General features: G+C 49.8%; 2 protein-coding genes across 5 annotated transcripts in view; both read left to right on the top strand.

The window, feature by feature from the left end:
* Gdf9 (growth differentiation factor 9) overlaps positions 1–7,981 on the top strand; it is a 24,152-nt gene extending 16,171 nt beyond the window's left edge. The window contains exon 3 of the mRNA XM_012514305.2: positions 7,807–7,981. Within this exon, the coding sequence (XP_012369759.1) occupies positions 7,807–7,981 (175 nt within the window). The remainder of the gene's footprint in view (positions 1–7,806) is intronic.
* The window catches only part of Shroom1 (shroom family member 1), a 22,422-nt gene continuing 3,931 nt past the window's right edge, over positions 4,484–22,974 (top strand). For 2 of the 4 annotated variants that reach the window (XM_023713265.1, XM_023713268.1), the window contains exon 1: positions 19,338–19,397. The gene's annotated coding sequence lies outside the window, so the exon portion shown is untranslated. Of the gene's footprint in view, positions 4,528–9,523; positions 9,993–19,337; positions 19,398–22,974 lie in introns of those variants that run through there. The other 2 variants (XM_023713267.1, XM_023713266.1) reach the window with 2 other exon arrangements.

Below are 22,974 nucleotides of genomic sequence, written 5' to 3'. Positions count from 1 at the left end.
TATATATATATGAAACAGAACAGGCAAGAGCGATGGTGGTAATGTGTCTCTGAACTGAGTTGAAGGCTGCTCGCTCCGGTGTGACTGCTTTCTAGATGACTGCATGAAATATAGAGGAGACTTCAAAGGATTCCTGAGTTTCCTTATTATTCTGATTGCTTTGTGGCACCAGGGAATGTGTTTGGGGTTTTGTGTACATTGTCTTTCTTTTGAGGCAGAATCTTAGGCTGCTTCCCCACCAGCCTTGGACCGATCGCCACGTTGCCCTGCGTCCCCAGCCTTCCGAGGGCACCCGGTGCTGCACTTGGCCCCCTTCTGTGGCTGGGCATGCAGTGTGGGCAAAGTCTGAGGGTTTCCAAAAGAAGAAAATGAAGGGGTAGATTTAGAGAAAGTTAAGTATTAGCATCAATGCCGAAGTTTGGGGGGCAGTAAAATAATTGATTTTTTTATAGATAAGTTCTAAACTTGGCCACAGAGTGTTGATAGCTGAATAACAATAGCTTGAAGAATGGTAAGGTTGGCATTAAACCTTCAGGCTCTTTTGTAAATGTAAGGTCAGTCATCGGGCAGCGTGAATATCCAGGACTGGGATGTCTGCTAAATTTAAACTCCAGCGATTCTCTGAGACACAGTTGAGTCCTCTGGCCGCTGCCCCTGAAGACTCCCACCCCCGTAGGAAACCTACTTTTCTTCTGTTACTCAGACAAAAGCTGCCGTTTCAGGCAATAAATGAGAAAGGACAGCAGTGATTTAAATCTGGAAATTCAAGGATGCAGCTACATCTGCCTTAAATAGATGCATTCAGCTGTGGTATTTAGTCCAGATGAGATAGGAGGTCACAATGGAGCCTCGGGGGCCGCGCTTACCTGGGGCTCTGGGTTTCCTGCTCTTTATCACTGTAAATCAGCTCCTGTGTGCGCTGAGTGCTTCGCGGTTTACCGAGAAGCTTCAAGGGCAGCGACCTCTTCTTGGTTTGAAGCTCGGGTTAGACGGTACATGGGTAGAGAGAGGCTGCCCGTTGGTGGTGGACGCTGTATGCATAGTTAGCTCAAGGGAATAAAGGTTCCGACAGAAGAGCTTGGTGCACGGAAAAATGTCAGGGGTCAATTTTAGTTTTTCTTTTTGCAAGTGTTGTAATATAAAATGAGAAATGAAGCTATATTAAATCCTAGCAAATCGGGCCCATCCCCCAAGCAGTTTTCAGGTGGACAGACTGGCTGAGCAGCCAGACTGAGGCTGTGAACAGCACCCTGCTTCACCCTTTCGTTGCTCTTTTTGTTACCAGAATCCCAAGTCAGACAGGGCCTTCCCCTGCGCTTGTGACTCCACACCGCAACTGCCCTGCCTAAGCCTCGGCTCCCTCCCGTACGCCTGGGGAATCAGTGCTGGGACACCAGAGTCCTGAGCCCTGTAGGTGCCGTGTCTTTTCTGTTGTGACTGTGAGGTTTAATTTATGAATGAGGCACAGCCAGAGATCAGCAGCAACTGGTCACAAAATAGGAAAATTATAATTTCTTCAATGAAAGTTGTACAAACACATTCTCTTTCAAAATCTTATTATAGCTAAAAAGAAAAAAAAATTTTAAAAAGGGGGTGCGAGATAGCTCGTTGGACTAAGTGCTTGCTTAGGCAAGCTCAGGGACCAGGTTTGGATCCCTGGCACCACATGCTGCGTCAGGTGCACCTAGCTGGCCACAGAGATGGGGCGTGTTTGCGCATGCCCGTAATCCCAGCGCTTGGGAGGCTGAAAACACTAGGAGACCAAGCTGTGTAGTGAGATCCTGTACAAAATACATTTAAAAAAATCTCACAGTAGCTGACAGTTACCAGATTGGCTGGCACGGTATTGTATTGCTTGCGTTGAGATACCTTTTCTTTTACTTAGTAAAGGCCCCCAAAGGAAGAGTGGTGACCCGGGCAGCTCAGGTTGTCCGAAATAAACTGTAAAGTGTGGCCTTTGAGCGAAGAGGCAAACGTTCTTGGCTTAATAAGGACGGAAAAATAAATCATCCACTGAGGTTGCTAAGGTCTCCAGTGAGAATGAAATTGTAAAGGAAAAATGAAATTATGCTAACTTTGCCATGTGATGGGCCACAGGCAACTGAAACCAAAGAAAGCTAAGCTGTGGCTCCAGGGGAACTATTGTACTAGTAAATATTGATGGATTGAGTGAGTGATTAATTTGAGACTGGGCCTTGCCACATAGTTCAGGCTGGCCTCAAGCTAACAGCAATCCTCCTGCCTCAGCCTCCCAAGTACTGGGATTGTAGGCCTGCGCCACCTTGCCCTGCCAGTACTAGCAATTTTTAGAAAGGGTGTTGAGTTGTTAAGACTGTTTCATTATCTAAAGAACATGATTTTATTTGTGGCCTGGCACAGTATTTCTTTGTCTACCTGAGTCGGTAGGCAATTTGCATAAAAAAATCAGACATATACGGCACCTTGGAGGTGTAAGCGCTCTGGGGGCACTTTAGTTGGTTGTGGACCTGACTGCTGTCTCTCCCTGTTGGAATGCTACGACAGGCAGGGTTGGCGGTTCTTTACAGCCCATGCGTGGCTGTCGCTTGGGCTTTCTGAGAAGCAGTTATCTCACTGAATAAATATTTGCTGAACACCGATTACGGGCCAGGCTCCCTGTGTGGTTAGGAACAGAGTCCGCTGTTCCCAAGCCCATCAAGCTCCTGGCTTCCTTCCTGACCCTCTGCGTGGTGAGGTGAGGTATGGACAAGCACATTCCTGGCTGGTACCATATGAGCGGGCTGACGGAATGCTATCTTTACTTTATATTTCAATTGTTTTAAATTAAGCTTGAGATAGTTGTAGATTTGCGTATAGTTGTGAGAAATCATGCAGAGAAAGCCTGTGAGTCCTTTATCCAGGCCCTCAGTGAAAACATCTTGCAAAACTATATCCTAATAGGGCAGCCAGGAAAGTGACACTGATAAAATTTCCCACAGGGACACCTACTTGGGCCAAGGGAAAGGTCGATCCTAACACCAACAGTGTTGTATATTGCCTAATGGAATTTACTTAATGGCTCGGTAATTTCTCATCTTATACCACTTTACTTCTGCTGTTGAACCTTGAAGGCTTTTGAATTCTGATTTAATTATGCAAAAGATATTTGTTTCACCATTAAGAAATTATAAATAGCAGGTGAGGTGGTGCACACCTGTGATCCAAGCACTCGGGAGGCTGAGGCAGAAAGATCTCTGAAAGTTCAAGGCCAGGCTGGGCTACACAATGAGTTCTAGGCCAGCTTGAACTACATAGCAAGACCCTGTTGAAAGAAAGAAAGAAAGAAAGAAAGAAAGAAAGAAAGAAAGAAAGAAAGAAAGAAAGAAAGTTAGTTCGTGGGAGTAGACAAGTTCAATCACTACTTGTGATTGAAACATTATACAATATATACACATACTGAACCATCACATCATAAACCACAAGTAGGCACAACTGCTGTGTTTTAATGCATCTGTAAGAATAATGTTTTTAAGTAAAAAATAAGTAAATAAAATAAAATACTTTTTAAAGCTGGGCATGGTGGCTCACACCTGTAATTTGAGCCCTGGAGATGTCAGGGAAGGAGGGTTGCTAAATTTGAGGCCAGCTTGGACTACCCAGTAAGACCTTGCCTCGAATCGTAACAACAAGACATTGGGAATGTTTAATCAAGGCCTGAAATGGTTGAGTTATTATTATTTATTTATTTATTTATTTTGCAGACCCAGGGATTGAACTTAGACCCTTGTGCTTGCCAGGCAAGTGCTTAATCTACTGAGCCATCTCCCCGGCTCCTATTATTTATTATTTTTTTTTCAAAATTTTATGGGTAAACATATAGCAATGAGACAGTTTCAAATCAAATCAGAAGTACAGTTTCAACAAATAACACACTGCATATATTCTTCTTATCCTATTATTTATTTTTATTTATTTCATTTTTTGGAGGGACAGAGTCTCACCATGTAATTTAGGCTGTTCTTGAACTCACAGAAATCCTCCTCCTTCAGCCTCCCAAATGCTGGAATTTTTTTTTTTTTTTTTTAATGTATTTGGTACAGGTCTCACTATGCAGCTCCAACTCGTAGTAATCCTCCTGTTTTCAGCCTTCCAAGTGATGGGATTACTTACAGTTGAGCACCACCACACCCAGTCTTAGTGGCCTACTCAGCGCACCAAGGGCAAGGCCAGTGCGACATGTGGTGCCAGGGATTGAACCCCTGTCCCTGGGCTTGTCTAAGCAGGCGCTTATTCCGCTGAGCTATCTCACCGGCCCCAAAACACTGGGATTACAGGCATGCATCATGCGTTGCTTTGTTTCTGCTTGTCTCGGTCTTTGGCTGTCATGTTGGAGACACTGCACAAGACTCTTGAGGTCCATCTGTAATTTCGAGGCCCTCCAGAGCCGTCAAAGCTCTGCTGAGAGGGCAGCAAGGATAACAAGTGGGCCATCCTGGAGCTCCTCCTGGCTTCGTTGGACTTTTCCACTGAAGAATCATCCGATCTTCTGATGGGAGCAAGACGGCAAAGGTCATCCATCATTTAGCTGCGCGGGGCTAAGAGATTTTTACTTAGAAATCTGCGGTGATCTCTTTTTTTCAGTGCTGGGCCTCTTCCCCAGCCTCCGAGCTGGGCTTCCTGGCTGCGAACCTCTAACAGGGTCAGTTCTGGCCACTTGGAACGGAGAGCAAAGGCTCCACCTGCAGACTGAAATACCCACTTCCTGTCTCGCTGCCCTTCTGCCTCCGAGGGTGCAGGCGTCTTCCGTTCCGGAGCATCCCTGGCCCCCATCGCCAACCCCGGCAGGCACAGGGTTCGGGTTTTCTTGACCCCACTGTCTTGCCACCTAACTCCAGCTCTACAGCTGCGCCCACCGTCCATCCACTCCTTCCTTCCAGGGCTCTGTTTGTTCTTTCGCTCTGAAGTTAGGAGAGAGCAACGCTGAGCTCTCTGGCCCTTCTGTAAGTGGGCTATAGGATCCGGTTGAGACCTCTACTTAGAGCAAATGCGAAAGCGGCCGGCACAATGCCATCCCCGTGGGACCCGCAGAGCGCAGCAGTACTGTGTCTCCTGTGCTTTCCAGTACTGTGGGCTGCACCCAGGACCTCCTGTGAGCTACGTCCAGTTCCACACAGCGCTCATCTTGCATGTCTCTAAACTTCTGCTCCCTGCTATCCCTGCCTGGTCCTTCAAGTAAGGAAAACAAGAGCACTTCTATTTTTTTATTTTTTTTTATTTTGGTGGAACCGGGGATTGAACTCAGGCCCCTGCGCTTGCCAGGCAAGCGCTTATTCCACTGAGCCATCTCCCGACCTCAGCAGGAGCACTTCTACAGGAAGCAGGAGCATCCGTATGTGGACTCTTTCTAATGTGCGTACTACACAACATGGAAAGAGCGCATTCCATAGTGGCACCTAGCAACTTCACGCCACTTGTCAACAAGTGATCTAAACTTTGTCTCAGTGTTAAAAAATTGAGTTTGATCATACTTTTTAGAAACAGGATAAGCAGGTTTAGGAGTTTATGACTCAGAAGGAAGCATTCCTGTTCCAGCTTCCGTTGCATCGTTCTCCAGGAAAATCTGGGCTGGAAACTTGCAGGGGTTTTTTGTGCAACTGGGGAATGGACAGTACCACAAGCTCCCGCTGTGCCCCTGCCCTTGACCGCAGCTGCTTTGTGAAATATTTGCAAATCGATGCAGCAGGGCTGGGGCGACGAAGGATTCCTGGCAGTATGCTGAGCCTAGAAGCAGTGCTGGCCACTTCCTGGACCTGAGCGGTTCAGGACTCCACCTTATCAGATCCATCTGCAGCCAACAGCCGGGCACTGGAGCACAAACCACCCAGCAGCACAGGGCTGCCTTACTGCAGCTTCTCACAGTCACAGGGTCAGCGGTAGTGGGCGCCAGGGAGGTTTGCAGAAGAGTCATCAGCTTGACCTTTGGAACCATCTCGAAACTCAGTTTTGTCTTCTGTAAAATGGGATAATAATAATTCTCATTGGAGTATTATGTGAGCTAATACATCTAAGAGCTTAGAGAGACAATTGCCAACTAGATTCTCATGTTACTTATTTATTTCTACCAGGGATTGAGCTCAGGACCTGGCGCTTGCCAGGCAGGAGTTTATGCCACTGAGTTATCTGCCCAGCCTTGTTGATGCTTTTATTGTCAGTACCATAACTAGGATTTTTTTTTTTTTGGGGGGGGCTGGCTCCCAATGCCTTCAGGGAAGGTTTGGCTGGCTTGAGTTGTGGGGATCGAACCACAGCAACCTGAGCCTGACTGCTTTGTTGAAGCAGCCACTTCAAGAACTGAGCTGCGGGGCAGCCCCCAGTGCCATAGCTATTCCTGTTCCCATTACACAGCTCTGACCCTGCACGCTCGGTTCAGTAGTCAGCAGCCACATGCAGCAACTGAGTGGTTAAAATGTGGACAAAGTTGGAGATGATCTAGAAATACAAAATACAGCCAGATTTCAAGTGACTTTGGGAGACTCATGAATCATAAAGAATATAAATTATCTCTGTTGATTATGTTGATTTCATACAGAAATGAAAACATATAGATCTATTAAATATGCCCATATGTTTAATATTGAAATTAATTTTATTCATTTCCTTTTACTTTTTTTTTTTTTGGTAGAACAAGGGATTGAATTCAGGCCCTTGTGCTTGCCAGGCAAGTGCTTATTCTACTGAGCCATCTCCCCAACCCCTCCTTTTACTTTTTATTTTTTGGTGGTAGTGCTAGGATGGAACCCCAGGCTTTGTACACGCTAGCCACACCCTCTGCCACTGAGCTATCCTCTAGCCCTTTACCTTTTCTTTGGTTTTGTTTCTTTTTTCTATTTCTGTAGTTTTTGTTCTTATTTGCTTTTCTTTTTTCTTTTGCATTGGGTCTTGCTGTGTAGTTCACACTGGCTTTAAACTCACTAAATAGGGCTGAACAGATAGTTTGGCAGTCTAAGCTCTTGCCCGGTGTGATCCCCAGTACTGCATGCCATGCCAGCCCCACCCCTGGACATGCTGAGCTGGCCACCAAAACCAGGCATGGTGGCACACACTTGTAACCCCAGCACTGGGGAGGGTGACAGAGGAGGATCACTGCAAGTCTGAGCCGAGTCTGAGGCCCTGTACCAAATCAATTAATCAATAAATGATTTTTAAAAATCCAACTCTCTATAAAACCCAGACTGGGTTTGAATTGTGATCCTCCTGCCTCAGCCTCTGGAGTGCTGGGGTGACAGGTGTGCACCGCCACGCCCATTGATTATTCAGTCCTTTACTCTTTAAATGTGGCTATTAGATTTTAAAACTATGTGGCTGATCACCTTCTATTTCTGCCGAACAATACAACAGTCCTTCTCTCATATAATTTGAGTCTAAACTCCTGGCTGACATTGCCCCAGGGTCGAGCTCATGAAACTTCTAAAGTACACACATTCCATATAAGTTAATTAGCATATCACGGTCCTGTCAGTGACCCCAGAGATACACACTGATGTCAGCATTGGGATGCGCCTTGACTTTTAGGTGCTGAGAATACCTTGGGTATTCTCATTCTGATTCAATCAAATTGGTTAACAACAGGGACAGAATCCTTTTATGTTTGTGGTAAAGACTTAATTTTTTCACTCATGCAGCATTGCTGAGTTTTGGTCCGGAGAGGTCCCGCAGGCGCAGGGAAAGCTTAATTTTTTAATAATTAGTAGACTTCAGTTCACCTCCTTGGCAGACTTTATAGCCACATAACCTGCATCCGTATGAGCGTCTGGGGAAATGGCTCCCACATAAACCCGAAATCCTAAGACAGCGTTGCGCGCGCGGGCCGGCGGCGCTGGGGACTGCTGCGCCGGGGCGGGACGCGGGCCGGCCTGCCGCCGCCTTTGCTGACACGCACTCCGAGGGCCGCCTCAGGGCCCGCGAAGCCGGCTCTCGCTTTGCTCCCGCGCGGGCCTGGGCCGGTGTCTGGGACAACCGTTGAGTGCATGCCTGCGTCGACGTATGTGCGCGTGGACGGACGCCCACCGAGCAGCCCGCACACCCTCAATCCACCTCGCAGAGATGTCCGAGACAATTTTCCGTTTAGTTCTCAGGCCGCTCTGGTGCGCACGGTGGCATTCCGGATCGCGTCTCTGACCTCGAGAGCGCAATCCAGCCGCCGCGTCCCTTCCTCCTCCCCACCTTCCCGCGGCTTTCTTCCCGCGGGGGTCTGTTGTGCGCATTTCATACACATGCCATAACCCAGCGTGCCGTCCTGCCGTTTCCCACGCTTATGTAATGCTCGCTGCGTGGCAGCACCTCAGCGTGTCTCTTCTCTTCATATCGGATCGTTTCGTGGGCGGCTGGACGGATCTTCGCTCGGTATTCATTGCTCAGGCCCCTGAGGTTGCCCCCACTCTCGGGCTGTTACAGGTACTGCTCACTCTTGCCAGCAGGGCGGCGCGATTCCATTCCGTGCGTTCTTCTCACCACTGCTAATCTGATTTTGAATCCATCCTAGCGAGAGGCGCTGTCTCACCGCGGTGTGGATTTGCATCTCCCGGCAGCAGCGTGCCATGTGTCCACTGGCCATTGGTACCTCTTCTTAGGGAAATTTAAAGTTCTTCCTACTCAGATTCTTCGGCTACTGGTCAGAAGCGGCTTGTCTTTTTATTGTTGAGTTGTAACTGCTCAGCATGTTAAGGTGAGCAGTTACACACCCACACACCCAAAGGTGTCTTATGATTTCGTGTTTATGTGGGAGCCATTTCCCCAGACGCTCATATTGATGTAGGTTATGTGGCTATAAAGTCTGCCAAGAAGGTGAACTGAAGTCTACTAATTATTAAAAATTTAGACGAAGCCCTTACCTCTCCAGGAAGATCAAAGGGTTGCAGTCTGCTGTATTTCTAATCCCTTTCTGGCACATACCAACTTTTGAAAGGCATCCTTCTTCACGGAACAGCAACAAACTAGTACCTAGCACCATCAGTAATAAAATATTTTTTAAAATTATTTTTGGTACTAAGAATCGAACTCAGGACCTTGAGCTTGCCAGGCAGGTGCTGTGCCCCTGAGCTACATCCGCAGTCCTGGTAATAAAGGTTATTAATCCAGTCCCAAAGCCAGTGAAGAGAACTTGGAAATCCACGTGAACTCTCAAAAATCCGTGGTTTCCTTCACAGTGACAGCTTCCTAGACTTCCCACCACTGCAGCCTGGGTGTGTGACCTAAGCCTTCAGGTCTGGTTACATCTTTTTGCTCAAAACACCAAAGAAAGAAGGTAGTGAAAGAATTGAGCAATTGGAAGGAAACGAACAGTGCAGGATCAAAGGTTGCTGTAGACGTTCGCTCCCCTCGGGGCATGTGCCATTTTTAGTGCCACTAATTAATGATGTACTAGTAGTAAAAATAAATAAGTACATAAATAATATGATTTCTCCCAGTCAGGGCTGCCGGTGAGTCGGCCCACAGCACAGGCAGCAGCCTCCCTCAGTGGCAGCTGATGCCAGGACAGAGACTGGCTGGCGGTGACTCAGGGCGGAAGGAAATCGCTGTGGCTTCCTCTCCGGCTTCTAGGACATGGTGTTTTCTGCCTCTCCCCCTGAATGTGGGTCGATGGGTTCACGGACTCCCGGATTCGCGGCTGCTGAAGCGCGAGCTCCTACTCCATTTGATGTAGCTCTCGGCCTCAAGTGCTGCCGGCAAAGTGCTGACCGCCAGGCTTGAGGCCAAGGCCCCGGCCGACGCCGCTCCCCGCGTGGGCTCACGGCTGCACTGCGTTCGGTGCGGCTGGGCCCCACGTGCTCTCACTCCGCAATCACCGCTGTTTCTTTGGAGCCCAGTCCCTCGCCAGCTGCGACCTTGCGAAGCGCTGGCTCTCAGCGCAGTGGAGCAGATCAGCAACCGACATCCCAGATTCAGTAGTGAGGATCAGGCTGCGGCAGGAACAGAGCGCCGCTTTAGCTCAGTGTTGGTGGCTTCACCCAGGAGGTGAAGCCAGGCTCAGGCAGGTAACTCAGCATGACCCTGGGTCCTTAGGGTCACCTGCCAGTGGGGGAGGAAAGAGAAAAGGAAACTTCAGACCGCCCTTTGGAAGCAGTGATTGGGTGGGCACCTCCAGGCAGGCCACCGGGCTTCACATTAGCTGAAGGTTTTGAGTCACATTGGTGTGAAAAGTAAAAGAGGATCCAGGACCAGCGACATAGCTCAGCGGACAAGTACCTGCTTAGGCAAGGGCAGGGACCGGGGTTCGATCCCTGGCACCACATGCTGTGCGGGTCCCGCCCCGGGTACACTGAGCCAGCCACTGAGTCCAGGTGTGGTGGCACATGCCTGTAATCCCAGCACTGGAGAGGCTGAAAACAGGAGGATCACTGAGTCCAAGCTGCTTAGTGAGACCTTGTACCAAATACATAAATAAAGAGAAAAGAAGGAGCCAGGCCAACCCTTCTTTGGATAGGAGTAGGAACAACAACCAGGCTCCACATTTTCTTGCCTTTGATTTGATATTTATCAAGGAAATCTTGTTTTCATTTTGTAGCAAACATTTATGACTTTGAGCCGGGAACTCACTTGCCCTGTTCCCCTGCGCAGCTTTGTTCTGTTTCCCCAGCTTCTAGTGTTATCATTGTGTGAAATGCTTTAGAGGTTTCCGGCCTCATCAAAGGGCAGAGGGGCTGGAGAGAGAGCCCTTTTGCCCTCTCGCCCTCTTGCCCTCTCACCCTCCTGCCAGGCGGTTGCGTCTCTCAGGGAAAAGTAGCTCCCAGATGAAGCTTGATTTTCCTCCGAACACTGCACCACAGCCTTCAAGCATACCTTGGTTCTGCCTTATAAACTTCTCAGGCCCAAGCAATTGCAGCCAGCTGCCCTTGCTCCCCGCTCTTGGAAGGATGCTGGGGGTGGGGGTGGGGTTACAGGCTTCCTGGGACGGCGGGAGAGGTGCTGGTCTCTGCCTTGCTGTGTTACCTCAAGGTTCCCTCTTGGGTGTGCACTGTGGCACCGCTGGCTTTCAGTGTAGGAGGAAGGGCTTTATCCCCCAAAGATTTACCCCTCCAGGAGACCTCTCACCCCAGCAAGAGTGACCCTGGGTAGGCAGTGAGCCCATCTGGGAGTCCATCTCAGCCACTTTCGGGTAACTGTTGTTGGTCACCCTGTGCCCCAGAATTTCTTTGGTGGTGCCCGCCTAACGTTTTACACTTTCCCCTTCATCTTGCTTGATGATCGGCCAGAAAAGCAAGGAGTAACTCGATAGCTTGTTGTTTTGTTCTGTCTTCTCATCACATTTCCTTTGACATAGAAAAATGTGTGTGTGTGTGCGTGCGTGCGCGCGCGTGCATGCACGTGCGTACGCCTGCATGTGTGTTCACATAAGGTCCCCAAAGTACCATGAATGGATAATGATGGGTGCTGGACACACATACCCTATGTTTTTGAGCCAGGTCTGCTCTGTGTGACTGATGGGTTACGATCCCGAAGGTTTTCTAGGTGAAGATCAGAGAGGTATGCGTAGACTGTCTCCAGAACTGACAACCAAAATTCCCAAATGGATATGGCAGACTGCCCCACGCCAATTCTAGAGTAAAATTGTTCTTTTATTGAAAATGATGAGCAGGTGACTTCTCAGCAAATAGGACTCTGGGAGAGTTATCTTCAACATAAGAACACCTAGGAGAGGGGTTTTGGGAGATCCTCTCATCCCCTTTGTAGGGTCTGAAACAAAAGCGACAGTCTGGACACTGATAGCCTGAGGAGGCTGTTGCCCCACTAGGAGTCTAAGGTTGTGGAGAACCCTAAGGGGTACAGCTCGTCTTGGCTCCCAGGAGACGAGAAGAGCAACATGGGGGCTCCCGGAGTGGGGAGCAGAGGGGAGAGGCCTGTATCCACCTGTCGTAGGTATTTTTTTTGTCCAAGGATGTGTGGTTAGCATTTGAGTGAGGATAGATGAGGAAGATGTCATGGTCCCTGCCCTGCGCCTGGGAGGTGGCAGGAGGAGGAAAGTTGAGTTATTAGTTATTATGACCAAAGCAAGCAGAGGCTATTGGGGCAAAGGTGATATATGCGTACCGAAGAGTAAGGGGTCCTAGGAACGCTGGTCGGAAGGAAAGGCTGGTTTGATCCCAGGCCTGTCTTGCTCAGAGGCCTTTGCTCTCAGGAGCCCTGCAGGTGAAGGTAAGATCCACCCTCTCCACACTTCTGCTTGTGGCTTCTTCCTATACAAAGCCCTATCTTTGGACAACAGTAGTGAATTCAGTGCCTAATTGAAATGCAAATAAAATACCCCTAAGGGAGCATTTGTACTTTAACTAGACATCTGGTCTGAACAATGTTTTGTGCTTTGCTGGATGTCCAAAACGGAAAACATAATTCTTGTTGAACAATTTATGGCCTCTATTGTCCTTTAACCAGTACATTTATAGCCTCTGAATTATTGCAACAGCTATGTAGCTGGTGCCAAAGGAAAGATAAACCTATGGGTTTAGCTATGGACTGTAGATCCACTGCTAGCACAGACAAAGAAAAGAAACAAACTTGGGAACATTTCTGCCAAATGTAGCAAAAAACTTTAATTGTCTTAACATATAAAGTCTTACATAAATAATCTAATTGATAGTGTAATGAAAACGAACACATCATGGAGATTAGTATAAATAGCTTTCTTTAAAATTTTATTTGTGTGTGTGTGTGTGTGTGTGTGTGGCCAGCTCAGCCCACCAGGGGGCGGGGCTGGCTGGCATGTGGTGCTGGGGGATTGAACCGTGGTCCCTGTGCTTTGCTAAGCTTGTTCTAAGTAGGTGCTTTAGACCACTGAGCCATCTCACCAGCCCATATAAATAGCTTTTGAATCCACACAATGATATGCAATGTCTTTTCTTTTTTTTTTAATGTCTTTTCTTTTTGAGACAGGGTCTTGCTATGTAGCTCAGGCTGGCCTTGAGCTCACTTTGTAGCCCAGGCTGGTCTCAAACTCAGCAATCCTCCTGCCTCACCCTTCTGAGTGCTAGGGTTACAGGCATGCTTGTGCCACCATGCCAGGCTCAACCTCATTTATGATGAAAGAAAAACAATGAGGTACCATTTACACCTTCCAGATTTGAGATCCCAACAAGTTTGACAATGAATGCACTGTGTTATGGAGGATGCAGGAAAATAGACACACACACATTTCTGCCAGGAAGGTAACTGGTATGACCTCTTCTATTTGTCACTATTAGTCAAAACTGACAGTTTACATGCCCTGTTTCAGCAATCTATTATATGTAACCAGCTACCCCAAAACTTAGTGGCTTAGAATGATCTTGCTCATGTTTTTGAGGGCCAGAAATTGAGGAAGCGCTAGGTGGGATGGTTCCTCGTGGCCCACCCGCTGTGAGCAGGAGTGGTGAGTCCCGGGAGTCACTTCCAGAGGGCCCTGAGTGCCAGCCTATCTGATGCCTTGTGCTCTCCTCGTTCTCTTCTCTCTCAGGCAGCACTTCTGGGCCTCTCCAAGTGGCTTGTATTTCTCACCACATAAGGTAGTAGTGCAGAGTAGTTATAGAACTAAAAAGACTTTTCCCTGGCAAGTGCCAGTCCAGTCATGCTCAAAACTGTACCAAGATTACTTTTGCTATATTTTGTATTCTACTGATGAACACAATGACTATCACCCTTGGCTGGATATATTCAAAAGCAATACATTACAGGGCTGACGAGATAGCTCAGCGGGTTAAGTGCCTGCTTAGGCAAGAGTAGGGACCAGGGTTTGATCCAAGGCGCCACATATTGCCCAGCCCTGCCCCTGAGTGCACTGAGCTGGCCACAGGGTCCGGCAGTGGTGGTCCATGCCTGTAATCCCGGTGCTGGGGAGGCAGAAAACAGGATCATTATGAATCCAAGCATACATTTAAAAAAAAAATTCTTTTGGGGCCAGGGAGATGGCTCAGTGGAATAAGCTCTTCCCTGGCAAGTGCAAGGGCCTGAGTTCAATCCTTAGTTAAAAAAAAAAAAAAAAAATTCCATCTCATCCTGGAGAGGTGGCAAAGACAAATTATAAAAAAGAATGAGATGGAAGATGTTTTTGTGATCATTTTGGAAAGTACAGTCTACTATTTACATTTTGATCCACTGATTCAGTTTTTAGAAATTCTATAAGCTTTGAAGGACTTTTTTTTCTTTTGGCTAGCTCAGGATGCCTTGAGGGCATGAGGATCTGGGGAGCGAGCCACGGCATCCGGCGCCTGACTGCCTTTGCTTAAGCAGGCTCTTAAACCTATAAGCTTTGAAAATGTGAGCACAAATGTGTGACCCAAAGTATTCATTACTAAAAGAAAAGATTCACTTTTGACACAGGATCTCACTGTGTACTTCAGGTTGGTCTTGAACTCGCTGTGTGGCCCAGGCTGGCTTGAATCTGTGACGATGCTTCTGCCTCAGCTTACCGAGTGCTGGGATTACATGTGTGCACCATGACAACTGACTCCCGCAATGTTGTAGTAAGACTAGATTGATCTAAATGTCTATCAGTAGAGACTTGGGTTAAATAGTACAATTTACGTATGACCATACAATGCATAGCCTTTACACCTTTTTAAAACTGATAGTGTGAGGGCCGGAGAGATGGCTCAGTGGAATAAGCACTTCCCTGGCAAGTGCATGGGCCTGAGTTCAATCCCCGGTTCTGACAAAAAAACAAAAACAAAAAACAACTGACAGTGTGTCAGGGAGGTGGCTCAGTGGCATAGGCACCTGCTCGGCAGGTGCAGGGTCATGAGTTTGATCACAGTGCTGCAAAAATAAAAAAAAAAAACTGACAGTTGTATATACCAATATTAAAAGAGCTCCAAGATATACAAATTTTGAATAAAAAAGGGTGCCAAGCACCTCTAAAAAGGTACCCAGGGAAAGAGATATTTCTATAGTCCTTTGACAATAAATCCATAAAAGCCACATTTGAAATTTAACCCACATACCTGTTGGGCTCTGGGGCTGTCCAGAAGACAAGAAGTCCTGCTGCTGCTGCTGCTGTTCGCTTCCTGTGTTCCTAGTTCTGCTCAAACTGAAGTCCAAATCCTACTCTCCTGGGAAAGCTACCTGGACACCGTACTTTGCAATTCTTCCCACTGGTCATGTCCACGTGATAGTACGGCTTTTGGAACCAGGCATCCTGGGCTTCACTTTTTCCTTTACTCCCTACTGACTACTAAATCTTGACAAGATATTCCATCTCTCTAACCCTCTACTTTTTCACTTGTAAAATAGGGCCATAATGATAGCTGTTTCTTAGAAATAACAGGTTTTTTACAAGATCGCTGGAGCCCTTGGTACAGCGCCCAAGACCAAAGAACTGGCCTCTAGGATTCCAACCATTGTCTCATGACATCCACCAAACCCAACAAAATGAATATAGGCAACTGTCATAGTTTAGGTCTAATGTGTCCCCCCAGTCTCCTACATTCAGAGGTAGGCTCTTATTGGAGGAGCTGGGTTCCTGGAGCTGTGGCCTGCAAAGGTAGACTCTTGGCCCTGACTCCTGTCTTTCTGCTTGCCCTGCTGGCTGCATAGAGTGGGCAGCTTTCTGCTGCCATGTTCTTCCGCCATCATGTTTTTGTCTTAGAGCCATGAACCGAATCACCTGAACCACAAGCTAAATCCAACGTCCCCTCCTTTCTTTTTGTATTTAGTGCAGGTTCTACAGGGTCTCACTACACAGATTCGACTCAGTGATTCTCCTGTTTTCAGCTTCCCAAGCACTGGGATTACAGGCACGTGCCACCACATCCAGTTTCAATCACCATCTCGGGGTGACCTGGGGGTGGGGCCAGTGCAGTACAGGGGATTGAACCTGGTCCCTGCATTTGCCTAAGCAGGTGCTTTAATCCACTGAGCTATCTGGCCGGCCCTTCCCCTCCTTTAAACTGTGGCTGTCAGCAATGGGAAAGCTAATATAGCACCAAAGCAAGAATCCATAGGGGCTGGTGGCCGCTTTGATACAGTGACCTCAGTGCAGATTAAAAATGCCAAACTAGGGCCTGTCAAATGGCCCAGTGGATTAAAGTGCCTGCAAGCAGGCACAGAGGTCAGGGCTTTGATACTCACCTGCTGTGCCCGCCCCGCTCCTGGGGCACACTGAGACAGCAATTGAGACTAGGCGTGGTGGTGCACACCTGTAATCCCAGCACATGGGAGGCTGTAAACAGGTGGATCACTACAAGTCCAATTAGTAGTGAGACCCTGAACACCCACCCTGTGAACACCTTCCCTAAAAAATACAAAAACCCCAAAAACCAAAAAACCAAACAAAAAAAAAAATGCCACACCACATGGAGTTGAGGCCTACCACCTCCCTGCCCATTAGCTATGTGACACAGGTTTTGGCTAGAACCAGCATGCTCTGGGGCTCTGCCCTGGCTAAGTCCATATACCTATAGAGCTCTTTGAAGGACTCCCTCAAACCTCAGAAAGTACTGATAAACTGATAAACTGAACCACTAAATATGGTGAATGGGCTCTTTCTCTTTTTCTTTTTTTCTTTTTTTTTTTTTTTTTGGTGGAACCGGGGATTGAACTCAGGTCCTTGAGCTGCCAGGCAAGTGCTTATTCTACTGAGCCATCTCCCCATTGCCCTCTCTCTCAGTTTCTTTTTTTTTAAATTTATTTATTTATTTGTGTGTGTGTGTGTGTGTGTGCATGTGTGGCCAGCTCAGCCCACCAGGGGACAGGGCTGGCTGGCATGTGGTGCTGGGGGATTGAACCGCAGTCCCTCTGCTTTGTTAAGCTTGTTCTAAGTAGGTGCTTTAGACCACTGAGCCATCTCACCAGCCCCTCTCTCTCAGTTTCTTGACATGGGGCTCACTATTTAGCTCAGACTGGCCCTGCACACATGGCCATCCCCCTGCCTCCGTCTCCCTAGTTTCTTCCCCATCTCCCTTTCAAGATTCTTTGGGTTAATGCAATACAGAGAGAAGAAGTGTTAATGTTCTCCAGCCAGAGGCCACCAGGAACACTTCTGTAGTTGAAGAAATCGGGCTCACTGCTCGATGCAGCAAGGGAGAAACACACACATGGGGGGCGGGACCAGGGGGCACCTTAAGAAGGAGGCGTTAGTGAAGACTTGTGAGATTTGGGCTTCTGCTAGGGATTTTCAAGAGTTAGAGAAGTGGGACTTTGTATTGGCTGCAGAGGAACAACAAGTTAAATTGAGCCCTTCCTGGTCCTCATCATGGTGCAGGGAGTTTATATTTGTGATCGCATGGTAAAGTTATGGGAATCCTATGGGTTAATTCCAATCTACCACTTCCAGTGCAACTGATGGCATGAATACAGACACGAAGGCATATCTGTGGTTTTGGGGAGGCCAGGGGTCTGCAGTCCAGCTAGGATAATTGCTAAAGGGAACAAAGGCCTTGACCCAGGGCTGAACCCAGGTTGTATTCATTCATGAAGAAAGGAATGGCTTGAGGACAAGTGACCGTGAGAATGGAGGAAGTACATGAGAGCCGTAGCTGGGCTGAGGAGGAGGCCTGAAATCAGCTCTGCAATATGCAGAGAGAAGGATATGCAGAACACAATTTGAGGTAGCACCTAATTTTGAGGTTCATAGTCTTTTATGCCCTGGGAAGTCATAGCCTCTTATCTCAAGGCTCGAGCCAACCCACAGTGTGGAGCAGGGCTCTCCATCCCACCCGGCTCACACATGTTCTGGGGGGCGGTATCACCGACCTGTTGCCTTGCTTCATAGACTACACATCCGCACTTCAACTGGACTGATTTGCATTGCTTAAAGCCAATCGAACAGATAATGAAAAGTCCTAGCCAGCTCTGTCCATATCAACACATGGAAATAGGGCCAGGTTCAGCCAAAACGAAGACAACTGCTATTTCAAGGAGAGCTGTCTAAGTGGTGCTCCACAAAGACTAGTTGGATTGGGTTGCTAAATCTTACCTAGGAAGGACAACTAGAAGAAGGCTAAAGCTGCAGTGAACAGAGAAGCAGAAGTTACTCTGATGGGGGCTGGGGAAATGGCTCAGCGGAATAAGTGTTTCCCTGGCAAGCGCAAGGGCCTGAGTTCAGTCCCTGGTTCTGCTGAAATAAATAAATAAATAATAAAATGACCTCGGAGAGTGTCCTGTGAGAGGGCTGAGCTGCCTTTCTCTCTCAGACAAGAAGAGTCGAGAGAACAGCTGATCAGATCTCAGTTCTCTGGGGACTGGGGTAGAGGTCAGATGTAATGTGTCAAGAAAAGCAAGGGAGGGCTGGTGAGATGGCTCAGTGGTCTAAAGCACCTACTTAGAACAAGCTTAGCAAAGCACAGGGACCACGGTTCAATCCCCCAGCACCACATGCCAGCCAGGCCCGTCCCCTGGTGGGCTGAGCTGGACACACACACACACACACACACACACACACACACATAAATAAATAAATAAAAATTAAAAAAAAAAGAAAAGAAAAAGAAAAGCAAGGGAACAAGAGGGTCGAGTGGGTTAAGAATTGCTATGGACAGTGTCTCCATTGTAATGTTCAGGAAGTATAAAACCTGAGTGTTTCTTAAATGGCTCTTTGGTTGCTGGACTCCTCTCCTGCTATCATGATACTGTCCTGAGATCCCTGGAAGAGGCTCTCAGCCTGTCTCAGCGTGGAGTCCCAGCTCCAGCTGAAGCTGCACCCAAGGCAGGATGGAGCTGGGAGGCGCAGGCCTGCGTCTGGGTGTGCATCGCAGGCCCCGGGTCAACTACCTGCAGACCCAGAACCACGGTTCCTCAGGCCACCAGTCCCCAGGAGAGACAGTAGCAGGGCCCCTCCCCAGGGCTCTGCGAGCCCCCCACCCCCACCCCCCAGCAGACATTTCCTGAAGGAGAAGGTAAGCACAGGGTAGAGGCAGCCAAGCCTGAAAGCCTCTAGCACTGGAACAGAGGAACCTCCAGCAAGGCCTTGAGCGCCAACGCCCAGACCTGAGGGCAGTGGGGCGAACACGACCCCGTCCCTCCCCGGGGCCTATTGGAGAAATGGAAAGGACCAGAATGGAAGCCAGAAACCCACGGCAGCGAGAGTCCAGGAGTGGAAGAGCACTGCCCTGCAGGCAGAGCGAGCTAGCCTGTGTCTTCGGACCTCCCCATGATGGGATGCAGGGGCGAGCTCCAGTGACATGGAGAGGGAAGGGCTGGGCCTTCTGTCTCGGAGGGGTCGTGGGGCTTAGGGCCTCCCAGACCGGCTGGGCAGTGGCCAGGGGCCTGTGCCCGGCGGGAACACATTGTCCGTCCTCCGCGTGGCCGGAACACTCGGCGGGCTGGCGCTGGTAAGGGGCGGCGGCTCCGGGCAGAGCCTCTCGCGCTCCCGCCCCTCGGCCGGACTTGGCGCCTCCCCTGCGGCGGCGGAGCCCGGAGGTGGGGTCGGGAGCGGCCCGGGCGCTGAGGTCACCGCGCGACTCGACCGAACTCAGGTGTGCAGCGGGCCGGGGGCGGTGGGTGCTCGGAGGGCGGGGGTGTGGCGGCGCGGTTCCATCAGGGGCGACTCGGTGTCCTGTCCGCTGCGGGATCCCGCTTCCTGAGCGCTCCGCCTGACTCCCGGGCTCCTCGAGGAGACGGGCGCGCCCCCGTGGTGTGGCTGCTGGGGCGCCCAGTCCTCCGGCCCCGGAGCAGCTGGGGGACCCGGGTTCCTCCCACCCGACCTGCGGGACCCGGCCAGCGCCCTGAGCCCGCCTCGGCGTGACTCTGTCGCCCCCTGCGGTCGTCGGGGCTGGGGCTGGGGCCTGAGCCCCCCAGAGCGTGCAGTCCCTGGTGTGAGCTGTGTGCGCAGCCCGGGCCGCCTCTCGTCGTGCCGCCAGCATCCTGCGCGCCCGCCGGCCCCGAGAGCGGGCTTAGAAGGGCTGGGAAGAGCTGGTGCCGAGCAGCCCAGGTGCACCTCGGAGGAGGTCCTGTCTTCCTTGGAGCCGCCTGGCTTCTTTCCTCCCTAGGTCATTTCCGAGGCTGAGTGTGAGGATCAGGGCGCGGGGCTGGGTTTGGTGGGTGCGGAGCTTCAGCTGGGTGCAGGGAGTCAGCTCGCGGCCCAGGAACGCGGCCCTGCCGGGAGCGCCCAGAACTGGAGGAGGACCATCGCGAGGGGGCCTCACAGAGGGGTCAGGTGGAGGTGGCATTTGAGAGAAGCAGTCTCACTCCTGGCCGTTATAGCGTTTGAGGCTGCCCTTCTGAACCGCTTTGGGTACTTCGCTTGGTTTTGCTCTATTTTCCCCCGTGTGCTTTTACCTGCCGGAAGTGTCTCCACTTCTGACTAAAATCCCTGGTCTGCGTGCTTGCCTGGGCTGCCCTCTGTGAGCTCCAGATCCAGATGCCAGCCACTGCCAGACTCCGTAGATTCAGAGAAGTGCTGGCCCCACGCTGATGCGGACAGACTGAATTCCTTGGCTAGTCTGTAAGGTGGCTTCCTCCTTCCAGACTGGTGGCTCCACCTGTGGAGACCCAGCTCTGAAGTAGCACTCACTTTGTTCTTCAGGTGACAGGAATACTAGGGAACGCCCCTTCGCAAGCCCTGGACAGGGTTTGCCAGCAGGGATTCCCATTCTGCTCCTCCTGTTCTGGGAGGCCTGAGCACCTCTGGACTTTGGTTCTGCAGCTGGCACTGCCTTTGCAGCCTGGCCCACAGGTGACATTCATACAGAGGCCAGACAAGTGTGGGAACTCCTTGCTGTTGTGCTGAGGCTCCAAATCACACACCAAAGCAGATGGTTCCACACAGGGAACAATGTGACATCCTTCATGGACATCAGCCACTAAGGCCACTGATGCAAAAGCATCCTCGGGACAAGTTATTGCTGATAAGAAAACAGTAAGGTGGGGCCGGGGAGATGGCTCAGTAGAAAAAGCGCTTGCCTGGCAAGCGCAAGGATCTGAGTTCAATCCCCAGTTCTGCAAAAAAAGAAAGAAAGAAAGAAAGAAAATAGTAAGGTGTACACATTACGATTGTCCATTCAGGCTGCTTTTGTTTGGTGAACTCAGAACAGTTGGTTCCCACAGTAACTTACAAATAACCCAGATGTTTGGGGCCTCTTGGGGGGGTGTCTCTGTATCTTATCATGCACCTGCCTGTTGAGAGGCCAGCATGGGCAGGCATAAGGTGGCATGATCTGGGCTTAGAAGGACTAGGGAAAGAGATAGCTGGCATCTCAGGTGGACATCTTGTAGGTGACTGTCCTCCTAGAAGCTGCCACTTAGCTGCTTTTTCCCCTGAAGTTCAGAAAATGGAAACACATTGCAGAAGACAACCCCAAGGTTGAGTGTGATGACCACCTTGCAGGGCTGGGCTCAGTGGGCAGGTGGGTAGGTGACAAGACATCCACTTCAGGTCTGAGGTCCTGGGAATGTTGCAGATACTGCCTCTCCTTTTAAGAAGCACTGCATCTTCCTACAAGTAACCGCCTCTCTGCCCTGATGGACAATCTGAAGCATTCTGGGCCTCCAGGAGGTGGAGGGAGGGTAACTCTCTATTCTAAGTAGCATCTGGGGACACAAATGAGCCAGCATTTTCATACATATCATGGCTTGGGGCTCCGTACTCTGTAGTCTCCACCAAGCAGCTGAGGAAAGGCAAGCCTCCCATAGTTTGTTGGGAACCCCAGCTGCCCAGGCCTCGGAGCTGCTCTAACCCTCACCCCAGCCTGCCTGCCTGGCTCATCCTCTTGTCTCCTTCTGCACTGGGGAGATATCGGTTTGCAGCCAGTGCTGCTAGGCCTGCCGGCCTGTTTGTCCCTAATAATGCATGAGCAACCTGGTCAGTGTCCTTGGCGGCAAGTTCCTCTCCTGTTCTGCCTCCTTCCCCAGAAGACCAGTAGGGAGGACAGACAGGAACACTGTTCTCTGCCAAGGCTACCCCAAACCTACTCCCTGCAAGTCTGTTCCTTCCCTTGCCGTCTGACAAATATTTAACATCGGTTGACTGTATGCCAGGTGCTGCGCCGGGCACTGCATGACAAATAAGGGCAGAGGCTGTCCTCAGGAAGCTCAGGGTAGGAATGGGGAGAGGGAATAATAGGCCAGCAGACAGTGCATTGCATGTGGTGGCGGCAGAAGTCCTGGGATCCCAAAGGTCAGGAGACAGCCCAGCTGTGTCCTGCAGGAGGGCACCCAGGGGCCGAGGTCACTGGGTTATTCCCAGACACAAGGCAGAATTTCAGAAGTAAGGAGTGCATTATTTGGTACTCTACTGGCAGTTTGTGGGGAGGTAGGAGTTTGGGCATTGCCTGAGCCCAGGGGGTAGAGGAAGGGCACAGTGAACTGGCTTTCTGTAGGGTTTGCCCCTAGGAAATGAACTCCAGCTGTGGGGAACTGGGTGGCATGCCCAGGGCCCAGCTGGGGCTGTTACTTACCATGTGTGTATCTGGGACACATCATTTCCTCCTCATTCTCAGGGTTTTCATTTTTAGAGTGCAGGTAACTGTGGGAATGGCAATGAATACTTTTTTTTTTTTGTCTTTTTTAAAACTTTATTTATTTATTTATTTGTTACAGGGTCTTTCTAGCACTTCAGACTGATAGTGAACCTTTTGTCTCAGCCACTTTAGCACTGGGATTACAGGCATGTGCCACCACACCTGGTTTGGGGGCCAAACTCAGGTCCTTGCACCTGCCAGGCAGGCGCTTAAACTGCCAAGCCATCTCCCAAGGCCCCCCTCCTTTTTTTTTTTTTTTTTTTTTTGAGACAGGGTCTTGCTATGCAGTTCAGGCTGGCCTTGTAGCCCAGGCTGGTCTCAATGAAGAATCTTCCTGAGTGCTGGGATTACAGGCGCGCACCACCACACCTGGCTGCTGTGAATATTTATATGAAGCCCCTGGAACATAACAGGGAGGGAGAGGCTGAGAAGCTGCCCCTGGCTCCTGACCTGGTCCCCAGGCCTTCTCAGCTCTTGGGAAGGACCCTAAGGAGGAGCTACAAGAGCAGCCAAGAAGCAGCTCGGGTGGATGGGGTCTGAGTGTAGGTGTGCTCTCGGCTGGATGGGGTCTGAGTGTAGGTGTGCTCTCGGCTGG

This window comes from Octodon degus, unplaced genomic scaffold (assembly GCF_000260255.1).
Source record: "Octodon degus isolate 3935 unplaced genomic scaffold, OctDeg1.0 scaffold00029, whole genome shotgun sequence".
Lineage (NCBI taxonomy): Eukaryota > Metazoa > Chordata > Mammalia > Rodentia > Octodontidae > Octodon > Octodon degus.
The sequence above is the reverse complement of the archived record's forward strand: the minus strand, read 5'-3'. Positions and strand labels throughout refer to the sequence as shown.